Genomic DNA, 27,928 nt, shown 5'->3' with positions numbered 1-27,928 from the left:
CCACAATGTGCTAATGCATTGGATTGTTAGCCAATATGTTAAATGGCATGTGGCATTTCATGGTTGTAAAATTACAGAAACAGAATAGTCTCTGTGGCATGTTCTAATCCAAGCTGTTTTATTTTACATGTGTATTTGTATTGTATATTGTTGTAATGTGTCAGTCGTGAAATAACCCAGCTCTATGAGCTCGCGCTTTTCGTGAATGAGGGAAGCCGACTCACGTCTTAGAGTCATTTTCTTTTTTTGTTGTTGTTAATTAACGCAAGACAGAATAATAGCATGATCTTTTCACCACCCTGTTTGGCCATGGGCATTCCATGCACAAACTGGATGTTGTGTTGATCTACATGCTGTGCGACCAAACACTTGTGTGCACAAACTGTGCATAAAACAAGATGAGTGACAAAATGCAAACATTTTCAATATTCATGCATAAATGTGTTTGATGTTTTTACATTAATGCTTTTATAACAAACATAATTTAAAATAATGTTGTTCTTGAAATTATAAGGTTTAGTATAACTGCATTGAATAATTCAAAGAAAATGTGCACACACACACCAATCATGAGTCGAAACATTGCTAAATTTGGCTGAATTATAAAATCCAGAAGTAGTACTAAATTAAGGGGTATTTGAGAGCAGAAAAAGACCATTCTTTTTGTTGAGCTGGGCCAAATTATTTGGCTAGAAAGAGCCAGAATTTCCATCACTAGTATATTGTGCTTTGAGTCTGAAAAAGTATTAGGTCGGTAAAAAGAAACATATGGATAAATGTTATTTTCTTTTTCTGTTTCTTTTCATTTCAGAAAAGGGGGGAATGAAATAAAATTGGAGTACTTTATAGGTTATTGTGAGGAACACAGTGTGCTCTCACGAGTCGTGTGTCTCTCTTGATTATGTGCTGGAGTGTGGACTCATTATTAAACACTTCAATGAACAAGTTAAATCCTGTGCCTGGAATGTTCATGGCAGGAACCTTGTTAAAGCTGCCACTCTACCACTTTGGCTATGAGGGACATTAATCCAGGCCTCTTCATTAGTCAGAGCTGCCTCTCTCTAAAAGCACATTCTACCACCTCTCTGCATTCACATATCTCCTCTCCTCTGCACTGCTGTTTACAACCATTTTTTTGCCTCTGTATTCTCACATGCTTTAAGGAATCCTAGTCTGCTCGTTTTACTGTTAGGTAGCAAGCTGTATGCACAGAAGCAAAGAGAAGCCATGCTCCTACTCAAGATATATGTGCCCAGATATTTGTTATTATCTCTTCATAAACACATTAAAAAAAGAAAAATAACCTGGCAGAAGAGATGCAACTAAAAAAACTCATTGTAAAGCCAATGCCAAGTGCAAGGGCATGTATCAAGGATGTATACTCCAATGGAGGAAAAAACAATGGAAAAATCAAACTAAACAATGGGAAATAAAACTAAATGTCTCATTTGAATTTCAGAGGCAAGTTGCTCTGCATTGTTTTATGGAATGAGAATGTGCTATCATTTGCTCTTACAAATATTAATTTTATAGTGTTTCTAGACTTCATTATAAATTGGCTCTCTAATGCAATGATTTATGAGGGCATTTTTAGGGAAAATAGAAGCACCCACATACAAAGATCACAATTTAATGCATTTATGGTCAAGTGTTGCATTTACACTGTAGCACTTCAGCACTTTTGCATTGCTCAGATCTAGTGGTGGAGAGTTTGCCTTGAACTCTCCAAATAAAGCTGCTCCAGTTCCTGCTTACAGGAGCTGAATGGCTAAAACAACTCATGGTTTTCCATTTTATGGCAAAAATTGTGCAGGCTGGAGTAGTACGAGTACTTAATTCCAAAATGATAACAATAAATAAGATGATAATCAGCAAGCTATATTTTAGTTGGAGAGCATGTAGCAAGTACCAACTTGCTTCATATCAATCACTTTAGTGTATAAATATGTTGGTGTGGATAAGATCTCACAGCAAAGAACACTGCTATGGAAACCAGTGCCACTGATTAATTATACATATAAAACACTGCACAAGGCACTCTGGATAATATATGCAATGATACATCCATTACTCTACAGCTTTAAAAATGTATCCAACTGACCTCTATTTTGCACAGAACTAAAAAATAATAATATAACAATAATAAAATAATATTAAACAAGTGCTAGAACCAGCGAGAATCATCCTACTTCCATGTAAATCATCAAAAACATCTTCAAAGTTTACCAAGCGTGGTTGTTTGTGGGCAGTTACCCTTAGAGAGACAGAGAGAGTGAGAAAGAGAGAGATGTTTCAGAATCTGTTAGTGAAGAGAGTGAAAATTCCTTAGTTATGTATAGTACTATTCTGTCTGTCAATCATCCATCTGTCACTCTGCCTTAATGCTCCCTGAAGTTGAAGATGCACTTAACTGACAGGTACATCTTAGGAGTATACCACTAACATGTTTTGGCAACAAGTTTAAATGAATGTCCATGGCATGTAACTAATTTAATTTGCACGATATATATCACACAGTTCCAGGAATATCTAATGCAATAGGAACATACCATATAACACTCCCAGAGCATACCATGAGACCTCTTCTCAGCCAGACTATGTCAGGGTAAATCTAGGTGAACTGGCCTTCAGGAGTGGCATGTCAGTGAATGTGATTGATCTCTTTCTTTCCAGCAGACTGCATTCCAGTCCTGCTCCTCAACCATTTCACATTAGCACTACAGCAAGCATTGATTGATAATAATTGCAGAGCGAATTATCCAATTATTTCACAAATACCAGCTGCATACAAATCAGACTTTCAGAATGGTTGCATGAACATATAGAAACACAAGATTTACATGAAAGAATAATGTAAGTAATGCCTGTCAGATTTGGTAAGAGTCTCCACATCTAAAAGCTTTATTGATTTTATTGGTATAAAACAAATTCATGTACAGTGTAAATTTTTCCATGTATGGGCTTCTATTAAATAGAATTTGGCAAAATCTGTGTAATTTCTTATTGTTTACTACATTAAAAACCCATGTTGAAGGACAGTTAGAGTATAGTTTATAGCCCATGTTTGCCATACATTATTTTCATTCCATAAGCCTTTCTCCAATGGTTAGATTCAGACTGCTGCACTCCTGTTGGCTGGGTATTTTATGGCTGAATGTATTCTATGAGTATATGACAAAGCACTTTTGTAAGTCGCTCTGGATAAGAGTGTGTGCTAAATTCCATAAATGTAAATGTAAATGTATTTTTGGGTGGAGGTCCACTCTCAATCAAACAGAAACATTTGCATGTGTAAAAACCCACATAATCTCAACACCCACATCCAACATGTTACTATTAATGCTGTATTGAAAATGGTATGCCACCTCAATAATATCTGGTCATTGGTAGCCTTGGGGTCAGGAACTGACAAAGTTGTTTACAAATTGTCCCTGGCAAAAGATGATTTACAGTCTGTAACCATACAAAGCTCACCGACAATACAATTGTACCAGTTAGAGGCCAGTGTGTATAGGTACTAGGTAGATGTTTCTATTAAAGTGAGTTGTGAGTGTGGATAAACAGATCTACCATTCAGGAAATCAGCTAATGATCATTTCATACCTATTTTTGAACAACGCTGCTGCTGATTCTGTACCATATGAGGTGACTATACACTGAAAAGTGAGATTACACATACCATTTATAATTCTAAACGTCACCATGTCAAAGACATGGAGTATAAACCCTACTTCTCTATAGGAAATTGTACTAAGCCTCATTAATGCAACCCTTTTGTGGGGTCTTATTATCTGTGTGTTTTCTATCTTGATCAGGCCTTTTGTTATATTGGTTCATTAATTAGTGTCTGCCTATCAATTTGTCACCATTTTGAAAAAAAAGATTTGTGGTGCATTTGTGTCAAATAAAGGTCCTCCTGCCATGCCAGAAATTTGGATTGTCTCCAGTGTAATTAGAAGGGGTGGGGGTGAATGTACTCCACCTAGACAGAACAGCTAAAAGATTCTGAGAATAATCCTTATCATAGCTATAGTCCTATTCTGAACATGGAGTGGTAGATGCAAACAAAACATATGAATGTTTGTTGGTTGGACACAGTTGGGGTTTTATAAGCACCTCTCTTCTTATACTGCTTCTGCTGACATTAAGTACACCTTTTCAGTCCACATGAAAGAACCACACAGTGTAACAGCAGGGAGCTTTGGTGGGATGGATGTGGAACCACTGCAATGTAATCTATACGTGGTGTTTGCACTGGCATTTGTGTAGTTGTTCACAGGGCACTTGCTGAGGATGTCTGGAATTATGCTCTGTCCATTTGCAGTGATGGTGATATATGGTGGATTCAGTGCTGCTTGTGTTGATACAGTGGTGGAAATTGTCCTGTCGGGTAATGGATGAATCTTCTGGAGACATCAGATATTAAAAGATTTTAGGACTTTTATTTGGCAGTTATATAAAGGCAAGGAAGATGGAAATGCAGTTGGCTAGGTAAACCTGAACCCTTGTGTCGAGAGTTACATGCTTATTATGAAAGACTCTCTTTCTGAGTCCTCTAAAGGATGCAGTGGCTCATTCAGTGTGTATTGGTTAGAAATCATGGTGCAGAGGTATTTAAGGTGGGGAACAGTAAACAGCTCCTGATGTTTTCAACAGTGAAGATGGCAGGTTGTGTATAGAGGTAAATCAGTAACACAGAGACTTCAATTTTCTGTTTGTTGACCATCTGTGCCTATTTTTCCGTAGGCTGTAACAGCAGAGGAGACTGTTGAAAGCAGGGCCTCTGGAGTATGTGCGCAGTCATCATCTTTCTGTAGTGGAGTGATTTGCACCACTGCAAGGTTGGTGATAGCCTGTCTTCTAATATTGTTCCCATCAAGACCAGTGTCTCTTGTTCTATTCCACAGCACAGCAGAGTTGTTTTGTACACCAGGAAAATAAATAAAAAATGTCAAAAAATGGCAAAGTCTAACTTGTATCTATATGTTACAAGGCTCTGATCTCTGACTGCTGATGATGACTCAGCCCATTATTCCTGTGCAAGAATGCTGAGAAATTTTGGTGGACATTCAAATTTTCAAAGAGCATCACACAAAAACTCACTATTTACAGTGTCGGAATTCTCTGACAGATCTAAATATGAAATGAAAATGTTTCTGTTGTGTTCCTTACAATTCTCCTGCGATTGCCTTGTAAGAAATATCCCTTGAATTTTGGGAAAACAGCTCTAAGAAACAATATACAATGAACGGGAACAATGAATGGGAATAATTAACTTAGACAGTAAAAGAACTAATGGTGGAAAGTACTGCTATCCCTCTGTTAATTTTAAAGAAATTATTTGGCAAAAAAAAAATAAAAATCTAATTTACACAATTTGTCTCTTACCCCAAGTGCAGTAAATCAGTGAAGACATGTCTGGTGTCCAAGTTTTTCTTTAGTTTTGCACTGGAGCTATGAGATTAACAAATAAGGGAAACTTATGTACACCAATTAGCATCTTGCAAGCTGCTTGCCAAAAACATCACAAACTTGCATCAAACTGTGTTATGCTGCAACGCATGCAGGTAGCAGAGTGTCCTTTAGTTTGTCTAACTATGATATAGTTGAGAAGATGCCAGAGTTTGGAGCCATAAATTTGCTGAAATATGGTGTGTTATCATGACATTATGTTCTGTACACCTAATAAGCAGTCTGTTCCCATTAATGTCTGCCTTTCCGAATATTATAGAGAGACCATCTGCCCAGAAAACAGGGAGCATAGATTCTCAAACATATTTACAAATGCTAGCATAAAAAGAGAGAATAAATCACACTTGATCAGCAATGTTATAAAATAGCCATGAACCCAAGTCAGAAGAAAGCTGAAAAATTACCTGTGGACTGCGCAGCCAATTAAATAAACATCTTATGCAGCATTTATAAAGATTATTCTAACAGAATAGTGCAGGTTCATAAAACTATTTACTGGCAACAATCACAACTTCAAAACAAATTTTCTTCTGTTTAGTTTTTTTTTTTTTTTTACAGCAAATAATGTCTGTTGCCATACCAAGAAACTGAATATAGCCTACTGTATATTTCATTATGTGAGCCAATGCAATTTTAATAGATGAATGGAAGCATGAAGGGTAATTGAATAGCTTTGACCTATCTTTATATCATTAAATATTAGTGCTGATACCTAATGATAATGTATAATCTAATCAGAGGTCATGAAAGTGAGAATAGGGTTTTCTTTCCACACCAGTGAAGGAAAGAATTTTAGAATCATATAATTTAAGATGTATATCTGCTCATAAAACTAAGGAATACTTTAAAATACATTTTAATGTACAATGGTAAAATCAATACTGTACATAACATAATATTTTTATTTACATTGGTTACTTATGACTACCTTTTGGTCAGATCCTTTATTTTATTCACATGCATTTTTATGAATAAGGGTGCATTTGAAGTTTGCACTACGGTACTCCTGAGGCCATAACAGTTAATCTAAAATTTCTTTATGGCAGCAAGTATTGCAGGTTGCAGTAAGCGTTCTGCATTCATCTCCAACTGTAAACATGTGTTTTTGGGAGAGCTTTATGGTTTAGGATATGATTAGGGTTAAGCTTAGTAGGTTAAAGTAGTATTAAGCTTGGAATCTGTAATGGGCAACATCTGACAGCAGTCATATCTTAAGAAGCAAATTAATATTAAGGATTTCTGCAGAGTGCATGGTTTTCCCTTTTCCCCTTATTCCCCTTCATACGATAAAAGCATGCTGAATGGAAGTTATAAAAGGTGTGAGATATACTGTTTGTGATTTTTTTTCTGTGTACTTCAACAATTTGCAGGTGTCTGTGGTATAGGCCTATTCAAACATACAATCTTTTACTGCATCTTAATAGCTCTGTAATGAATACCTACATACTGCACTGAACTCATTGTGCTGAGCCCATATTGTGCTATGATGCAAAATCTTATGCTTTCCAATAATGGTATGGTTTATAAACAATATATAGTCTTGTCTAGGATATTTTCTAAATAAAACAAACGGGCTGAATAAAAGTATAGGAAACACTAAATAAATAAACCACTATGAATGAATATTTCTGACAGCACAGGAAAATGTATAAACATTTTCAGTTGACAAACTGGCCTGGACAAACAAATGCTAACCTTGTCAACATTACAACTTAGCATGCACAAGTGCTGAACTGACTGGTCATGACCAAATCACTGGTTCCTACTGCATGCCTCAGTTCGGTTCAGTGAGTATCATCCACAGAGGCTGCAGCTCATTTGTTCAGAAGTGCTAATTAGCTGCCAGCAGGTAGCAACAAGAGAGAAAAGAAGGCACCAAAATGGTTTAGTGCAGGCAGAAGAAAACATGAGTGTGGAGAGTACTTGTTTTTGAAAAATGGGGCAAGGAACATGTAGGCTATAAACCTAATAAGGAAAAGTAGATGCAAGATATAGAAATAAAGGAGAAGGCAAATGAAAGGAAGAAAAAAAAACACAATGAAGAGTTTGTTACACTCTTCTGCCTCCCAGTTTAAAACCACGGATTAAACTGGTAGCTTTGTGTTCCCCTACTGTTGAACCAAGGTACTGCAGGTTACAAAAACTACCAGGCGATGACACAAAGCTGCACTCATATTGCATACACAATGAACAACTGAACTGAGACAGCTCTAATTAGCATCTCCTTTTAGCAAGTCAAACAGCCATGATAACAAGCAAGACAAGACAAGATTCAGTGCAGTAGGGTGCTGTTAATCAAGCCTTCTACCTTCATTCACTTGGAGAGATACAAGATTTTCACAATTCCACAATGTCTTATGGAACTCCAGATGGCTACATCAAGAACATGTGCCTAAATAAATAAATAAATATTTATTTTATATATATATATATAAAGGCACTTCATTCGTGTCTATGTGTATTACAGTTGTCATTAAAAATTACAAGGTGTGTTGTTTTCCAACGAAGAAAATCATATAAATGTGCCACTGAGTCAGTAAGGAGAAATATTCACAGCCTTCCACTGAGATGCAGTTCACCTCAAAGTGTTAATGACACAGCCAGTCAGCTAACCAATGTGCTTCTTTAGCAAATACTTGAACACAGTTAAGCTGGATGATTGTTGGCCTTACCTTGTTGAAACATAACATCATTGTACTCAAAGCTTGGCCTTCTGGTACACACCAGCAAATCTTGAAGACTGTAGTTCACTTATTATTTGGCAGATGCTCTTCTCCAAAGCAACTTATCTATTTATTAGTATGACAGTGTAGGTGTAGCCTGAGCATCAAACCCATGAGCATGCGGTTGCTAGAACCTTACTCTTCCAGCACAACTAGAGGAGCTACAGGAGCACAAGATGACAGGGATACGCTGTTTCACTGAAATATGGGTGGAGAGTATGCAGAGTCACATAGTACAGGAGAAACGGAAGCAAGAAATGGTAGCTATGTGGTCAGTTCTGTGTAAGTGAACTACTAAAACCTATGCCCGAGCATTCGTTACCAAAAACATGAATGAAAGAAAGAATGAGTGGATGAATAAATGGATGAATGGGGCATGGTCTTAAGGGGGACTACTTATCAAGAGAGAGCAGAGACTGAATGAATACACTTCTGATGTTTGTTACTCTCCGGACCACATACAACCTACGCCTACAAAATCAACTCTATTTGTGAAAGGACGAAATAAAGATATTTCATGAGGTACCTTTGGTATTAGAAGACTAATGGAGGGATGGTAAATAAACAAACAGAATTAGAAGTGGAGCTCATCCTTCATGTGTTTAGCCATCGCCTCCACGAGCCTGGCACAGGAAATGTATTTGCACATAAGCATATTCTCAAACTAATGATCCCAGCAACAAATTCTGTTAGCATGAAACATTAATGACCATGTTTTTCAACAAGCTGGTTTACTGGTTTAGTTCCACACCCAGGAACAACTGTCTGGGCATGAGGCTTCACACACAATACAGGATTTGGTTGTAGTTCCATTTTCATTTCCACAAGCAGGAATTCGCCAAGGACTTGCAGATACTAAGATAGCTGCATTTTTAGTTGCAGTATGAATGTGAGCTTGAAAACATTCATAAAAGTTTAATTCAGGAAGGAGAGGAAGAGTATTCGTTGTGTTTGGTGCAATGAATGACATGGTTAATTGCTTTAAGTGATACTGGCCTTCTGTTACATGGGAGCATCATACGGAGAAGTCAGTGCTAAAACTTGGGAATAGTGCGGTAAACAGTAATGTGGCTGTCCTTGGCTTCTGTGTACCATTACGTCTTGAGTATGACCTCATTGTCTTAATAAGTCTGTTACTGCATTTTGTTAAGAAACTCCTCCTAATTCAAGATGGAACACAAAAGGTTTTAAATTGATAAATATTCTTTATTTATAATAATAAAAATAATAATAACAATAATAATAATAATATCAAACTATGCCACTATAACACTCAAACTTATCAAGTTTAAACAAATAAAATAAATAAATCTAAACAAATAAAATTTGTTTTAAAAACATTTTTAAATTATTGTGAAATTTAATTACAATACATTCTATTTAAATAATGAAATAAAACCGATGTGTTTCATTCTCTGCTTTGTTAAATCACATTCCATCCATTAAGCAAGCCCATGGAATATAGACTATATTGACTTTACATCTTTACTAAACTTAAATTATGTGCACCCCCCAATTCCCTACACACAAACAAAGAAAACTCTCCACACCCCTATCCCCAACACACACACACACACAATCCTAAATTTACATTAATTTCACTGGAGAAACAAAGGTGAAAACACACAGAGACTACAGGCTTCACAGTTAATTATGGCAGTAAGAACAATACTACGACTGAGGGCTAATGATTCATGATAGCAGATGGGGGAACTAATTGAGTGTATAATTAGATTAAAGAAAAGAGACAGGAGAAAATATATGTCTAACATAACACATCATACATTTAAAATATTCCATTAGATCTAAAGGAAGGACACATGCAGTAGGTCTATCTGAGCCAGATGTAGTTAATTTAGCTTTTAGTCATAATGAACTCAATTTCACATATATATTGTGACTGTGTACATTTCTAGCTAACTTCATGAAATAAACTCTTAGCCCTAAAATCCAGGGAGCCCATTCATTTACACTGGGTAATTGGATATTACTTTAACTCAGGAGACAGTGATGTGAGCAAAAGCCTACCACATAATTACAGGTTCCAAGAGTTCATGGCAGCTTTACTGTGAAGCTCTTTCTCTGGAGTTCTTTGTCATCTGACACTATGTGAAGTTCCTGCTAATGGGTTTTTAGAATTAGGCCTATAATGCATCATATCTGATGTTTTGATTTCACGTGAAAGTTTTTCACATGCTTTGCTTTATTAATAGATGCACATACTGGAATTTCTGAGTTTTGCATAATCATTATGGTCAACATTTTGCAATTTCAAAAAATGATAATTAATAATAATTAAATAACTGATGTTGCCACGGTTTACTAAAGGAGATGTTAAAATGTGACATTCTGACTCATACGTTGATATTTGTCCTGCTCCTCGCAAACCCCAATGCTGGGTGTTCCACTGCCTCATACTATATCTCTCAGCATCCAACTGCCAGCAAGGTACCTATCACTGCACCCTGATCCACCAATCTTGGCTCCCTTCTCCTTTCAGCCTCTCCTGATTATTAATTATATTCACCTGGTCCTCATTAACTCACTTATGTACTCTGTTTCCGTAGTCTCACTGTGCAGTATGGCCATGACTAGTGTGTGCATACTGAGCATTTTCTCCTATACTATCTTGTTTGTGTACTATTCTGTTTTCTGGTTATTGTTTTTGCCCTTGTCCCTTTGGTTTTTTTGCTGGTCTTGACTGTTTTTTTTCTCATGTTTGGACTTGGACTGTTTGCCAGTTTCTCCTCTTAGTTGTTTTCAGTCTAGATACCGACCCACACCTGGCTCTCGAGTACGACTTTGGATTATCCTTCTTTTAATAAAACTAATGTGTCCATTACAATCTGTAAGCATCTGGGTACTGTCTTGTGTTACAGTAATATCTTAAAATAATAAATATCATTTAAAAATGGTAACCACATGGCTTTCTATGCAAACCAATATGAACAAAGAACAAAATGCATTAAGAGTCACAGCACACAGTTCAGGCTTAATATGTAGACTTGTCCTTAAAGTCCCTGGTTGTTTATCTTTTTGCATTAATTACTTATGTATTCACAATATTTAAGGATGATGGATTAAAATACATTGGAGAAGGGGATAAAAAAGAGAAAACATCAAAATGAAAGGCATTTCAAAGAAAAATGAAGAAATTAGGCTATTTTTCAGTACATAACTCATAAATCTGTTTTGTGTATAGAACAGAGTTCTCTGCGTGGCTGCAGTGAGCAACAACTAAATAAGAGGAGACATGAAGAGAGGCACATCAGAACAGTTTCTGCCCCAGGAATCCACACTGACAGCAGGACACACAAGCAGGCGAAGGTTATCACTCTGTGTGCAGTGTGTACAATGCTCAGCTGTACATCACCCTTCTCAACTCTTCCCCCTTCTCCCTTCATGCTTGCTTTTCTTTATAAGGTAATGTTTATTCACATCACGACTTGCCACAGTTCTTGCACCCTACTATTTTAGTCCCTTTTTTGTTCAGTATTAAGGACTCCACTTAAGAGAAAATTGGTCTTTGTAAGGAAATAACGAGAGGTACATTCACTTAAAGAAAAACACTCTACCATGCTTTGTTATTTTGTTTGGCTTGTTCATGCTGGCTCACTCACTCACTTTCTCTTTCTCTCTCTCTCTCTCTCTCTCTCTCTCTCTCTCTCTCTTTCTCTCTCTCTCTCTCTCTCTCTCTCTCTCTCTCTCTCTCTCTCTCTCTCTCTCTTTCTGAAATCTCATGAGGGCTCCACTCAACTTAGTTCTAATTGTGGCCTAACCAGCCACATCTCAAGAGAGCACCATACTGACCACAAGGGTGGCGAAACAGGCCTTCATGCATGATATTATGTGAAGATAGAGCCAACTGACTATGCAATAGAGTACAAAATGACTAAACAACACTTCATGGTAAGCCTTGGGGCCCTCATGCATATGCCTTGGGTCACAGTGGTAATGGTTTCCCAAAGGACCAGGTTTATTACTTTATATGCATGATTTACTGTATGAGACTCTATATCATTTGACACAATTTTCACTTTTAATTATATGTGTAATATCAATCGAGTTCAGTAATATAATTACAGTTCAGACATAATTAGCGATAATATAATTAGAACAAATGTAAATAAAAAGTTAGGACCAAATGGCTTTCATACAAGTAATATAAATAGAACAAATAAAAAAATGAAAAGTCCAAAGTACAAGGTAGCTATTCTTAGCTAAAAATAAAGTACATAGCAATCTATAGCTCTTGCAGACACTGCTGCCGGCAGCCGTAATGCTGTATGCACCATGCATACATTTGTTATGGTGGTGTCAGTTTATTAACATTCTACAGCAGATCATGTCTTTGGATTCAGTTTAATGTGCAAAACAATTAGATGCATTTTTGGCAGTGTCCACTCACAACGTTAAGACACAAATACATTTTTACTTTAGCTTATCTTTTGTGTTTTAGCAAGAAAATAAGTAACTTAGAAATGCACAAAGGAAAACAACTGAATATTTTTTGACACTTCAGTAAATTGAAAGTGAACTAAGCAGTGAAGATTCTGATGAGAGTAGCATGAGTACAGTCTGCTAATTTAGTGCTAGTATTAATCTTATGACAAAAGCTAACTGCCAGCTAAATATAGAACAGAACATATAGAACATACAGTAAAAGTTAAAAAACTCCACATCATCATCATCATCAGAACAGTTAAGCTTAAAGATAGTAACAACAATATGCAACTCCAAGACCAATCTAAGATGGTAGCTATCAAAAGCTGAACAATCAAAAAGCTGTTATTTTATATATATATATATATATATATATATATATATATATATATATATATATATATATATATATATATATATATGTATATATATATATATATATATATATATATATATATATATATATATACATACATACATACATGCACACACACACACACATATATAGCACTTATTGTTTAAGATAGACCTTATGTATTTTGCACTTCTAGGTATCAGCATTCATCCCTGTATTCTACAGTATTCTAGTTTATTGCTATGTTTAATTCTAACCTACTGACTTTTGTAAGTCGCTCTGGATAAGAGCGTCTACTAAATGCCATAAATGTGTGTATATATATATATATATATATATATATATATATATATATATATATATATATATATATATATATATATATATATATATAGCCAGCTGTTTATTTCATTGATAAATAAAGATAAATCAACACCCACAATATTATGCCATACCATATCTTAACTGGACACATTTAAATGCAGATCACTGATTCTAGATACATGGGACAAAACGTGTCCAGCAATTGTAACTGTTATCAGGTTTAATGATTAACATATTTATAATTGTACATTTTTGGAAGAATAAACAATAGAACATATTTAACAAAATTATCCTCAACTTTATTTAGTCATTATTATATCAAATTTATAACACCTAATGACTCACTACAATTAAAAGAGTGTGTCCAGAGAGATAAGAACATTCATGTATTTAAGTGTTTTTAAAATGGCTAAAAATAAACTTCTTAATAAAAATCTACTGCATCACAACCATGGATGTTAACCCCAGTATTAGAAATATTTAGAAAGCTTTATTATTATGAAGTAAATTCTGTTATCAACTAGCACCAAGAGGAAAAAATTAATTGGCTACTACCTAAACTCCATTTGTTTTGTGAAACTAAAGCCTAATTTGTCAACACCATCAGATGTTGATTCTGTCAGATTTTCTGAATGTTAACACTTCTCTTACATAGTTTACAATGTGGATTGTTTAATTATATTAAATACAGTAATAAAGGTTTACTATCTTTAATAAAGTAGAAATAGTAAATGCAACAGGACAGCATATATTGCCTTTATGGATAGCTAGTTATTAACACCTGCATGATTAGAGGTTAAAGCATAGGTTTAGGTTGGAGTAAGTGCTTAGGATCATGGGTATGGTTAGGATTGAGGGAACATTGAGGTGAAGGTGCATATGATTAAGGGAACAACAGAGCTTGAGGAAATAGCTTGAGGGAACACAAATCAACTCTCCTCTAAAATAGTACAGACTATTAATTATAAAAGATACTCAAATAGATACTGAAAATGTCTAGGCAGAGCGCTGTTCTTCTTGTGTCAGTTCAGTGTATCTGGGCATTGGCTCTCACTGGAGGAGCACAGGAAGAGGAACAGAGAGCACCAAAGGAATATAGAGATAAAATAGAAGAGAACACAAAAAAGAAAAGGAACTGGAAGCATAAGCAGAGATCAAGTGAGCAAAAAAGAAACTTTTGGAATAAACACCAGATAGTCCACCTGTCTTGCACAGCTAATTACCCCTCAGTGACAACTAACACTTCAGCCAAATAGATTTGAACCAACAATACCCCATATCTAAATAAAGTTTCTGACTCAGTTACCCCACAATCAATTGCCCCTCAACCAAAATACCCCTCCATGTCCAAATTTCCTTCAACAGTAACTACCCCCATTAGCCCCAATAGCCCACAACCACAACTATGCTAACAGTTAAATAACCCCTCAATCATTGAAATTAGCAGTAATCAGACCACTTATCAAAAAAAAATCTAACCTTAACCCATGTCAGCTGTCAAACTACAGGCCAATCTCCAATTATTTCCAAGATCCTAGAAAAAGCAATATCTCAGCAGCCAAACTCATACCTGAATCAGAACCAGATACATGATGTCTTACAAGAAGGGCAGTGGTTAAGGTACTTGACTTGTAATTGGAAGGTTGCTGGTTCTGTGGGGCCCCTGAGCAAGACCATTAACCCTCAATTGCTCAAAGTTGTACTCAGTCATAATTGTAAGTCGCTTTGGATAAAAGCGCCAGCTAAATGCCATTAAATGTAAATGTAAAAAAATCTTTCAGTCAGAGTTTAGGACTCATCATAGTACAGCACTGATTAAATTAGTTAATGACCTGTTGTCGGCCTCTGACCAGGGTTATGTCTCTTTGCTTATATTGCTTGATCTGAGTGCAACATTTGACACCATAAACCAAAACATTTTACTAGATAGACTTGAAAATGTTGCTGGGATTAGGGTTACATCCCTATCCTGGTTTAAATATTATCTAGCAGATCACCAGTTTGTCAGCATACAACAAGATTAACTATGGGGTCCCACAAGGATCTGTTCTAGGATCCTCTGCTTATGAACCCCAGCCTCTCGTCCAAAAGTTCAAAGCTCATGTAAATAATATTTCTAGGACCGCCTTTCTCCACCTCTGGAACATTGCAAAGATTAGGAACATACTCTCTTCACTTCATGCAGAAAAGATAGCCTATGCACTTCATGATTGGACTACTATAAAGCCTTACTATCTGGCTGTACCACTAAGTGCCTTCAAAAAGCATTTAAGAACTTTTCTCTTTCAGACTGCCTTTCCTGATCTGTAAATCTTTTTTATTTCTATTGCATCACTGTTATTTTATCATAGTTTTGTCATAGTTGTGTTTTTGTCCTGTCACTCATTACTGTAACATTTACCATGTCTTAATCTCTAATTTTATTTTCATTTAACTACTGTGTTGTAATTTTATTATTCTTGTGTTTTACCCTGTTATTCTTATCATGTTTTCATTTGCAATTGTAAAGTGTCCTTGAGTATCCTGAACGGTGCATATAAATAAAATGAATTATTGTTGTTATCATTATTCATTGCTTATTTCTTCATTTCTTTTATTTTTTCTGGCTTTCTCTCTCACTACCTGTTGTTCCTTATTGTTTATATTGTTACTATTGTAGTGTCTGTTGTCGGCCAGAGGAGGATGGTCCCCCTCTTTTGAGTCTTGCTTCCTCTCAAGGTTTCTTTCTCATGCTCTAGGGAGTTTTTCCTTGCCACTGTCACCCTTGGCATGCTCAATGGGGACTTGCACTCAGGTGTGTAAAGTTGCTTTGTGACAGTATCTGTTGTAAAAAGCACTATACAAATAAATTTGACTTTGAGTTTAACTTCAACTACTCCACAGCCAATTGTCCCTAAAATACCAAAATACCCATGAACAGCCAAGTGACCTTCAATAGCCTCTTCCCCAACAGACAAATAACCCTCAAAGACAACTCAACCAAAATTATCCCAAAATTAACAACTACCCCATCAACCTAACATCCTTCAACCACAACTACCTTGATGGATAAATGACCCCTCAACTACTCCACAGCCAATGCTCCTCATTGAATATTCCCCCTCCAGCCAAATATCCCATAAATACACCTACCACAACAGCTAATTACCCCTCAACCAAAATTAACCCCCACAACCAGATACCCCTCAACAACTACCACTATCAGTTTGATTGCTTTCTACCACACACTCCCATATCTAAGTAACATCTCAGCCCTGACTATCCCAAAGCCAGTTTCCCCTCAAAATACCACTTTCCAGCCAAATGCCCTTCAACAACTGATTACTCTCTGTTGACCTTTGATAAGAGTGATGATCTTGGCAAAACATGCATAATTAGCCATAATATGACTTTTAATCTTGAATACAATGTTTTTAAAAATAACATCTTCACTGATATTTTTGTTTTAACACTGTAACTGATTAATTCAAAGTAATACATAATTAAAATGACTACAAATTCACTCATTTGTCACAAATGTAAGACATGTTAACTCTGTCAGATCGATGCTACCTCTGTCAGATTAATAATATTTTTTAAATTATATTTCACATTTGTCAAAGAATTGTGGGTCAGAAATAAAAATGTAAGCTGTATCTTAACAAGAATATGTGTTTTCAATGTTAAAAATTGATTGCTGCTTGATTGCTTTTAAAGTCAAAGGTAAAATTGCATTTAACAGTACATTTAAAAAACAAAGAAAAGTTTATAATATTTATATATGTGTACTGAAAGTAACTGTTTCTAGGCCTCTTGGTCTTTCCTGGTGAAAATTAGGGGTCACTATACTTCTTATATGTCACCTATGAAGTAGGTGAAAATGAATTTGTGTTTTTGGTGTCTGACGGTATTGACAATATTGACAGCATGCTAACAGGCACATTTAAATACAAAATAAAAACACTGGGAGGTTGTATCAAAATATATATTAGTATTTGTTAAATATATACATGCAGTATCATTTGTCAGAGCACAAAGTTTTGTGTTTTTTTAATGTTGCATTAAAAAATGACTTACAGAATCAATGAGATCCCAATTTTTATTTGGCATTTTGCACTTGCTGATGAGTACTGCATAACAGTTAAAAGATATTCTGACATATTCCACTATACAAATGTATCACTATGTTTTTTCTCAAACTAAAAAACTTGCCTCACAGCATGCAACATCATCAAGATTGAGGTCAGGACTCAGGCATTCAGAATTTCTTGTATTTAAGTGAATCTGTTATTGATTTACTCCAGTTTGGATTATTTTCATGACTTGGGTTATTGCCATGCTGGATGACCCAAACTCTTTTGAGATTAAGATCACAGACTGATGCCCTTACATTCTGCTGTAGTATTGCCTCACATCTTGAAACTCATTGGTCTTTCAATGATTGCAAGCAATTCACTCCCTGAGGCGGCAAAGCTATCCCACAACACTATATTCCCTTGCAAGATTCTTCACAGTTGGACTGAGTCTTTGATGTTTTGGTATATAATGCTGCATACATTTGCCAAAAGTTCAACTTTTGCCTCATTTATCCACATAATATTGCTCCAGTAGGCCACCTAAGTGATATCTGGCAAACACAAGCTGGGTAGCGTTGTTTTTTTTTTAGACAGCAGTGTTCCCATTGAATACCACTCTTATTCAGTATGGCAGTCTCATAAAACCAGATGTTATCGATTTCAAGGGAGGCCTCCAGAGCCTTACCTAACACCCTAGACATCATTGTAACTTGTTTGAGGATTCTACTGCATACACATGCATTGACCTTTGTAGGACAGCCACTGCTAATTAGAGTAGTAACAATGTTAAATTGCTTCCATTCACTAACTCTGCCTGACTGTAGACAAATAGAACTCTGAGTCTTTAGACATTTAAACCTCTTTTAATCCCATTATTTTCAACACATTTTTTTCTAAAAAAATTTTGACTGAGTCATATTGAATAATATTGAACAATATTGAATAATATTGCACACCATGTCATGTCCTGTGTTACACATGCGTGTTGTATGCGAGTGTTGTACCTGTTCTAGGTCCAGTGCCTGGTTTTCCCCTTTACCAATAGGACCCTGCTGCTCTCTAGTTCTTCGGGTCTGCCAACCAGTGCTTGAAAGGCCCTGGCCAAATAAGATGGGGGGACCTGCTTTTCTGTGCTCCCTTTGTATGTGCTGTTCTGTTGTGGTTTTTGTTACTTGTGAAACTTGTGACACCAGTTAGACTGTTTATACTGTGTTTGACTTTGTATCTGGACTTTGTATCTGGATTATATTCTGAGCTTGCTTTTCCATTTCATCTTGATTGCTGTTGTAAATTTATACATGGTGTATAATTGTGTATACTGGTAGTAGGGAGTAGCTGCCATTTTGTTCAGAGTGGGGTTTGCCTGTGTTTTTGTTAGGGAGTTTGTGTAGTATTGTTTATTTTATTTTGGATATATTAGTTAGTATATTTTCATTTAAATGTGGGTTTTGTTTATTATTTTGGCCTTGATCTCTCCTGCAGTTGACACCAGTCCCTGTAAATATTGCTTATATAATACAGTGGCACTGCCTGAATTTGGCTGTTTCCCTTGGTTCCTTCCCTTTTTTCCTACATACATTTGCTATCCGCTGGGCTGGACTGGGAACTAATTTCAGTCTTTTTTCCTTGACCAACCCACTACAATCACTTCAACTCCAAAGACCAAGCCACTATAATCACAGCAAGTCCAAAGTGAAAATGCCAAGCTTCCCCTGCCATACCCCCCACCCCCACACCCACCAGCCCTTGTTAATTTTCTTTTTATCAGGAGAAGAGACTAATGGCACCATCTCAAATGACTCCCTCCGCCATATGTACTGCGCTATGTAGGACTTGAAGTGGAATAACTACCACCCAAAATAGTGCATGCGTCTGATCTAAAGACAATTATATTCAGGAATAGTTTACATAACTCCTTATTTTACATTCAGTAGGCCTACTTGAACGGGATTAGTTTTACATGGGGAGGTGGAGTAATGCAATTTTACTACAGGATGTCTGTAACATTTATGACCGATTAGAAATCTTGGCATAAATGACTGAGGTGGGAGTAGATATTCAATTTATGCACTGCAAAAGTAGATGCTGGTAATCCATATTATAACCCACTTATAGTAATAATAAAAAAGTAGTTTGGAAATGTTCATAACACATATGTAGGCTAGCTACACAATAAATTAACTAAAGCTGACAAAAGTGTAGCTTCCGGGTTTGAATGTACATCGTACAACTGGTTTGCCATAGACTTCAACGATCCGAGGTAACTATCTGTGTCATGCAAGACGATATTAAATTCTTGAGAAAAATTGCAAAAAATCTTTTTCCACAGAATATTTACATTTATTAATTGATTGGCACAGGATTAATATAACATGAGGTTATTTTTTATGGCTTTATAGTCTATCAAAACATTATTGAAGGGCCCATATCCTACATTTGCCTTTATTTGATATTTTCCTGTATGGATTGGGGGAGTGAAGAGTGTGTTTTGGAACTTTAACAATATTTACATATTCATAATTCTTTGCTTCAATTTGAATCCAGTTTTCCGTGATAGTGGCCTTTTAAGCATTGTTATCCTGATGTACTGCAAAAGAATGAGATTTGTTCTTGAGCCAAAGGATGCCTCATACTGCTATACCTGCGTCAAAGGTCTCCTTTTAACAAACAGTGTGTGGCTAGGGTGAGTTGGGTCGTGAAACAATTGCTGTTCTGCAGTAGTCAATGTAAATGGACTCAACTGTTTTAAAAGCAGAGCCAGTAATTTGCTGTGGCTGTTTCATATCTTTTTGTAGAGCTATTCTCTCTTGTTCTGTAGTGTTACCATACTAGATAATGATTTCTCCTATTATGCTACTCTCAACAGTAGAACATAATGATTATCATCTTAACGTCTAGAGTATAGTTTTCCTCAAATCTCCTAAAACCTGGAATTGTTTTTTTGGTTTTGTAGGTAAGAGGTGTTTATGTTATCGCTGCACCAAAGTTCTGTCACTGATATCCTGATGATATGCAGTATCGTGATTGCTGTTGATAAGCAATGACTGTGGTATCATCTGCGAATTTTAAAATGTGGTTGCTATCACACCTTGCTATATCATATGTGAATAGGGAGTTTACCCTCGAGTTTAGACAGCAGCCCTTTGCAACTCCACTGCTCAGTGTTAAGGACGTTTTACTCCCAATTTTCACCACCTGCGTTCTTGCTGTCAAGAAATTCAAAATCCAGTTGCAGATATTGTTGGGCAGATTCAATGTCCTGTTAGCAATAAGCTTAGTAAGAATGTCAGAGCTACAGTCAACATGTGAACATAAGTATTTGGCTGACCACAAATTGTAGGACAGTGTGAAGGGACAAGGAGATGTCCATGCATCTTTTAGGCCTGGAAACAGACTGCAAGAACAAGTTTTCCAGATAAATTATAGCCACTAATGTAAGTGCTACAGAATGGTAGTCATTTAAGCATGTTATTTTTATCCATTTGGGAACTGAGATGATGGAATTCTTATACACCCTAGTCTGACAGGCTGTGCCAATTTCTGTGAAGACACCCACCAGCTGTCGGGCACAGGTTTTCAGCACCCTTGGTTGTAACCCATCACATCCTGCCACTTTGGAGGAATTTATCCCCTGTGGCGTCCTATACACCTCTTACTTAGTTACTTGAAATATGAATTTGCTTATCTCAACTGGACGTTTTGGTATCTGTTTCCTTATTTATTTATCAAAGGGGGTGTAAAAAATTGTTAAGTTTATTGGGGAGTGATGCATTAACTGTGCCTTGTCCAGTCTTGGGTTGTATAATTCCCTAAGGCCTGTAGACCTCGCCACACCTGCTTAAGATCAACGTTAGTGTGTTGTGGCTCTGTCTTTGCTCTAGAGACCATCTGGATTAGTAGAACAGCCTTCAGCACTGTATATCTAGATATCTTGTATAGCTCCTAATACCCCCAAGGAAAGTCATTCTTCTGTCTCTGAGTCTGTCCTGGATCTTCTTATTAAACAATGGCTACTGGTAGGACAAAATATCTATCTGAATGGCACATACTCTGTGAACTCATTGATATTAGTAGCTGTTTTCTTTAGTATATTTTGTAACAAAGGATGAAGGCAACCACCCTACACAGGACTCAAATCCAGGGCCAACAGGAGATAAACATGAGCTCTGACCACCAGACCAAAGAGCCAGCTCTCTGGAATAGCAGCCAGAGCATCCATTTAATCTTCCTATGTGATGGTCTCTGTCACCTGTTCCAATCTGTTAACTCAAAACAATCTTTTGTCACTTAGTTTAGTAGCTTCAGATGTAGCCAGGTGATCCTGTTGATAAGCAGAACCTGTTCAGACAAGGATACAAGTAACTCTAAAGGAAAATAATAATAAAACAAAAGCACTTCTACCAGGAAACATATGGAGATTTCTGTCTCCATCAAAGGAAGGGACTGGTTGTAAAAGCATAAATTCCAATGCATTTATATTTTAGATGAGTAAAAGTTGAGGCATTTTGAGTTTGAAAAAAAAGTGGCACCTTTGTGTTTGACTGGGAGGAAGGATCACTCTGAGCTTTCCTAAAATTTGTGTTCTTGAGTAGCCCTAAGCAATAAAGTTTTCCTTTGTACTTAGATTGGGTTTTTACCAGAAACACACCAGGGCCAAATATAGTGTAATGTTTTTCTCTCCTACGCCCATACACACAGTTAAACACTTGTTTCTTCCTGGCTAGCTGGTTGGCAGGCTTATGTGGTGAATTTAGGGAGGGACTTCCAAAAGGAATCTCGGGAATGTTTAAATGTTTTCTCTTCTAGTAAGTTTATTTATATGTTCCATCAAGATCAAGAAAAATAATTCATCCATTTAAAGTATTTTTTCTTCTCTTCTCCCACCTACCCATATACTGCTGCTGTCCCAGTGAGCAGTGAATATTGTAAAAGTATGGTTACAACAAACTAATAGTTTGGATGCACACATTAAAAACATTGAAGAGAAAAGATGAATCTGTCAATGCTTGTTTAGATTTAATTTCCATGTTGCCTGCAAGCGTTAAAAGAAATTCTTTTTCCTTGGTGCATGGTGCACACAACCAATAAGTAACAGTGAAACTGTACTGACGCCATCATTGTGGTACTGAGACCGGCTGCGATTTGTGGAATCTCTCTCTCTCTCTCTCTCTCTCTCTCTCTCTCTCTCTCTCTCTCTCTCTCTCACGTACACACACACCACTTTTAAAACATGAAAGAGTACATCAGCGCTCCATTCCCAAGTAGTCCAGAATTACTGAATGACATTCAACATGTCTCCAGTTCTTTAAACATTGTAAAGATACACAAAAAATAGCAGATAAATAACCTTACCTTTTACCTGTTTTGTAGGAAAACCTTGTATATTCTCCCGTGTCCACTGTTCGGTGTGTTTTTAAGAGATGTTAGGGTGACAACTTGCAAACTCTTCTTCTTTCTCTGCTCTTTCACTCGTTTCACAATGTCTCTGAGGACCATGGAACATTCAGCAGAGAGAAAACGTGCTCGCCTCCTATAACATTTCGCTGTTTTTAGAAAAAATAAAGAATTTAAGCGTACGAATTTCATGATAAATGCAATGCTTCCGTCTAGTGGTCAAGAAACGTACCTTCATACACATTTAAAACCATGTAATGTGACCCTCTCATAGTCCATAATGTGATCTCGCATAGTCCAAACAATTTACGATTGTCTACCAGTTTAATTTTATAAGGAATTATGAGTGAAGGCAGTTTTCATATGAGCGAAGACAGTTTTTATATCGGCCTAATAAAGTCTGAAATGTTTGTTTCATAATAAATAAATACATTTAAAATTCATTTAAAATCAAAGTGTACAACTGTGTTTGGGAAATTGCAAACTGCAAACTGCAATTGCACATGTCAAAAAGCAGTATCTTTCAGCAGAGCCACTCCGCCCCTTCAGCGGACGTCGCTGGATTCGCTCGTTCGTGCGATTCCTTTCCACGTCCGCGTACCCTCGTGAAGTGGAACGTCTCCCCGTCTCACGCGCATCGGTATAAAAGGCACTCTGTTCTCGCGCATCATGTCTGTGTCGCCGGATAAACGACGAAAGATGGAGTCTGCGCTGGATCAGCTGAAAAAGCACACTGTCGTCGTTGCGGACACCGGCGATTTCAATGGTGATTTATCTAGCTAGGCTCTTTACTTCCGATAGTTTTTCCCAGTGATCACAATTAGCTAGCTACTGGGTCGCTAATATTACTAGCTATGTTATGATCAAATGATTGATGTCGTTCCCGTAGAATGTGTAACTAATTTAGTTAGCTCACGCTAGATATCTGACTTGCTTTTAGGGCGTGCTGGAGTTTCTGGTTGGATAACGTTTAGTTAGCTAAAATGGGTTATGTAGTTAGGTTAGCTTAGCCAGTTCCTTAGCCAGAAGCTGGTTTCCTCGTTAGCTAGCTAGTTAACCAGATTAGCATTTCATTGACACAGGTGGCTTCTTTGCTAGCTAAGGTCTAACGTCGAATACATTAGCTGGCTAGCTAGCTGGTAACTCACAAAATTATACATTGTAAGCGGTTGTAGGACGGTCCGAAATTTATTGGAGTTAGCCAGCTAGTAAGCTTCCAGCTGGTTAGTCGAGATGAAATCGTTTCAGTATGTCTGGTGCAAAAGTTCATATTTAGTTAATTAGTTATTCGGGGCATTGCTACGAGGCATGTGTCACGCATGGGGAGTTGTTCTTCTTGTTTTTATATGTAGCTAGCTATAAATGTATGCCTAAAACATTCACTTCACGTAAGTGCGCCTACTACAGATACGAAAGCTGCTTATTCTACAGCTCCACTTAACTTAGTTTGGTCTGTCTACGCCCGGTCTTAATTTCAGTAAATGCTACTATTTCTATCGAAAACGGTGTAGTCAGTATAAGCATTAATTTGTGAGAAACACAATGTACTTGATTAGAGCTTGCTAATAAAATGTCAGTTTAATATAACTGATTGTGTAATAAGCCATACTTAAAATGGAGTGGGTTTTGCATCAGATCTGAAATGACCTATATCCTCATTGCTTAACAAGTGAGTTTGAAGCAGTTCAGTCTTGGTTCACCATCTGTGATGCAAGACAAATATTTTGTCATTTCTGCAAAGTCAGTATGACGGAACAAAAAAGAACTATACTGTAGGTGCGTGACAAATACCATTTATAAGGAGTCCCATCTGACTATTTGCAGCATGATCAGGTGTCCTGTTCAGGGAAATGCAGGAGAATGGTTGTGTAATCTTTAAAAGATTGCAATCTAATGGCAAAGATTTTATATTTTTAATCCTTGGCTAGCACTGAATATGTGAACAAACCTACTGTGATGAGCAGTACAGTTTTAGATATCTGCAAATGAGCTTTGACTCCTAAGAATTAGAATTTCACAAGTCAAAATGACAGTTAAGGATATCTGCATTTACAATCTGTCTAGCAAGAACAGCACATTGTGCAAACCTACAACATTTCAGACTGTGATCATGTTCAGTTTTTTATGTACATGATAAATCAAGGCTGCTTAAGACTAATGATGGACAGTTACACATTCTGACCCAGTTTTTCCTTCAATGAGGTGAGAAAGTGGCAAGGTAAAAAAAAAAAAGTGTAAGGGAACAGTTTACAAGATGAATGTATGCTGGACTTTACAGAACAGACTCCAAATTCTATGTTCCATTCCCCCACCCCATTTCATTTTATTTGTTAATCAGACATGGTATTGAATTGAGATTTCAAAGTTTAAATGCAGAAATTGAATGTCATTGAAACAATTACTATATAAATTCCCTTCTTCCAAATCCACAGCCATTGAAGAATATAAGCCCCAGGATGCTACAACAAATCCCTCTCTCATCCTGGCAGCAGCTAAGATGCCTGCCTACCAACAGCTGGTTGATCAGGCAATTAAATATGGCATTGCCAGTTGCAGGTATGGATTATGCTTCTCGTATCTAAATAATATTAATGTGACTACTGTAGAATCCTTATGAAGCTGGTTTTTATAGGACTGAAGAGGAGCAAGTGACTAACACTATGGACAAGCTTTTTGTCAACTTTGGGCTTGAGATCCTGAAGATTATCCCTGGTAGAGTCTCCACAGAGGTGGATGCAAGGTAAAGCAGGGAGTAGTGTTACTCCCAAGTGATCGAAGATAAACAGTGTGACACTTATCAATGGCCGTAAGGAAAAGATGCAGGGCTGCGGTTTATTTATGAACTTTTAGGCTGTCGTTTGACAAGGATGGAATGGTGGCTCGTGCGCGAAGGCTCATCTCTCTGTATGAGGAAGCTGGAGTGAGTAAAGAACGTGTGCTTATTAAGCTTTCCTCTACATGGGAAGGAATTCAGGCTGGCAGGTAAGCTTGTATTTTGTACAACATTTGCATGGTTACATTGTAATTGTCCTCTCGTTGACCCTTTGACTTAAGTAAATGGTCTGATGTGTATGTGTGGGTATTTTTTTTGTTTGTTTTTTGGTTTCTTTTTTTAGGGAGTTGGAGGAAAAGTATGGCATTCATTGCAACATGACCCTGCTGTTCTCCTTCGCCCAGGCAGTGGCTTGCGCTGAGGCTAAGGTCACCCTCATTTCACCCTTTGTTGGGCGAATCCTGGACTGGTACAAGGAGAACACTGACCGCAAGAGCTATGAACCACATGAAGACCCAGGTAACTGACTAGATACTGGATCATGCCATAGAAGAGTGTAATATTCTAATTGTGAATGTGTACAATTTTGCTAATGTATTGTTTGCAATTATGATTTTAATTTTACATTAAAAAATATTGATGCAATTGGAGGAATCTTTGTTTTAAAGTGTTCTTTATCCCACTCTACAGGTGTCCTGAGTGTAAAGAAGATCTATAACTACTATAAAAAGTTTGAATATAGTACAGTAGTGATGGGTGCCTCCTTCAGGAACACTGGAGAGGTGAAGGCTCTGGCTGGTTGTGATCTGCTCACCATCTCTCCAGGGCTGCTGGGAGAACTTAGCCAGGATAACAGTGCTGTGTCCTTATCTCTCTCTCCACAGGGAGGTGGGTCCCTGCATGTTGCAACATTGTCAGCTTTCTCAAAAAATGCTTTCACAAGCTGTTATGCCATGTTTAGCAGTTAAGGAGTGACTTGTTTGTTTGGATCTATGTAGCAAAGTCTAATGATCTGGAAAAGCTGCACTTGGATGAGAAGGCTTTTCGCTGGCTTCACAATGAAGACCGCATGGCTGTGGAGAAACTCTCTGACGGCATCCGGAAATTTGCTGCTGATGCAGTAAAGCTTGAGAGCATGATTAAGGTGCAGAAATATTCACATCTGTGTCATGTTGAGTCAGTTTAACAACTGGCAAAATTCTTTTTTTTGTGTGTATTCCTCCTGAATTTGCCAGCACTAGTCCAAAAAAAATGAAAACTGACTACTTGTAAAGGATAGTGCAAGTTTAGTGGGATCTTTTGAAGAGTGGTGTATGATTTCAGATGGCAAGTAGCTATTAGTCACTTATAGTACTGTAACTTGTACACTGCTATTTCTAACCTCACCAGTATTGTGGTATTGTCTGTTTTCTTAGGAGAAGATGCTTAATGTGAAGAATGGACTGTAATGAGATGAGGCCCTGATACCAGAGAGATCGGTAATCTCTCGATCCTGCATTCCTGTTTGGGCCCCTTGAGCTGCACTGTGCCACTTCTGGCTGACTTTGTGACCAATAAGAGAAGCTGCACTAAATACCAACTTTTGTAACTTTGTGGATAACATGCCTCTTAATAATAGTGTAGTATCAGAAGCATCCCTTTTAAGATATAAAATGGTAACAGAAAAGGCTATCTTGGATTTTCTTTGAGAGATACTGTGTACCTGCTCTCCCTGTATGAGATGTGGTTTGAGGTGGGAGTACTTTAGGGGTTTTGGTAAAATGAATCCCAGCTGGGTAGCCACAAAACCAAAGGCCTCAACAGGTCAAAGATCTGACTTAGGAGTCAGAATTGCTACTGCTTCCTGTTTCCAATAAACCCTTGAAGAAAAAGGTTTAAATGTTTATGATGAAATGCCTTCAGGACAAGGTTTGAACTGAATCCCAATTATTAAAGACCTCTTTCCTCAGTAGTGTCTGTTTTTACTGTTCAGGTGATTTAATGGCAGCAATATAGATTCACTAAGGATTGTTTTTGGATGGATTTGATATTAGATTATTTATTTGATGGATAATTTAAGATTAAAATGGTACCTTGTTTTAATAGTATGGTACAATGTTTTTATATGCAAGACTACATGGTATCGCAAGGACAACCAAGGTTGTTTTGGTATTCTGGGCCTTTCACATCCCTGGCATAGAGAAATACTGTGAATCCTTGGCAATATAGTTTGTGTAGTTCTTCCTGACAGTTAAGTGATGCAATATGCTTAGTCCAGTTAATGAGCCTAAATGTCTAGGTAGTTGTTTCTACCATACAACAAAGTTGTGCATGCTATAGCATAAGTCATCTTGCTTAGCCTCTTAACAATTATGGCAGGGCTCATCAACAGAGAACCCCCTCAACTGAA

The 27,928-nt window shown here is 37.0% G+C and overlaps 2 protein-coding genes across 4 annotated transcripts in view; one reads left to right on the top strand and one right to left on the bottom strand.

Annotated features, from left to right (window-relative positions):
* Window positions 1-22,903, bottom strand: part of tspan4a (tetraspanin 4a) — a 71,924-nt gene extending 49,021 nt beyond the window's left edge. Inside the window, exon 1 of one of the 3 annotated variants that reach the window (XM_026999560.3) lies at window positions 22,725-22,903. The gene's annotated coding sequence lies outside the window, so the exon portion shown is untranslated. Of the gene's footprint in view, window positions 1-18,376; window positions 18,500-22,724 lie in introns of those variants that run through there. The other 2 variants (XM_026999561.3, XM_026999562.3) reach the window with 2 other exon arrangements.
* A 440-nt stretch (window positions 22,904-23,343) lies between these two features.
* On the top strand, window positions 23,344-27,487 carry taldo1 (transaldolase 1). The gene is made up of 8 exons (XM_026999433.3): window positions 23,344-23,532; window positions 25,199-25,322; window positions 25,399-25,506; window positions 25,617-25,748; window positions 25,883-26,058; window positions 26,230-26,427; window positions 26,538-26,683; window positions 26,955-27,487. Exons 1-8 carry the CDS (start codon window positions 23,436-23,438, stop codon window positions 26,985-26,987), a joined length of 1,014 nt encoding a protein of 337 aa, XP_026855234.2. The 5' UTR covers window positions 23,344-23,435; the 3' UTR covers window positions 26,988-27,487.
* The last annotated feature ends 441 nt before the right edge of the window (window positions 27,488-27,928 follow it).

This window comes from Electrophorus electricus, chromosome 6 (genome assembly GCF_041902795.1).
Source record: "Electrophorus electricus isolate QZ-2024a chromosome 6, ASM4190279v1, whole genome shotgun sequence".
Lineage (NCBI taxonomy): Eukaryota > Metazoa > Chordata > Actinopteri > Gymnotiformes > Gymnotidae > Electrophorus > Electrophorus electricus.
The sequence above is the reverse complement of the archived record's forward strand: the minus strand, read 5'-3'. Positions and strand labels throughout refer to the sequence as shown.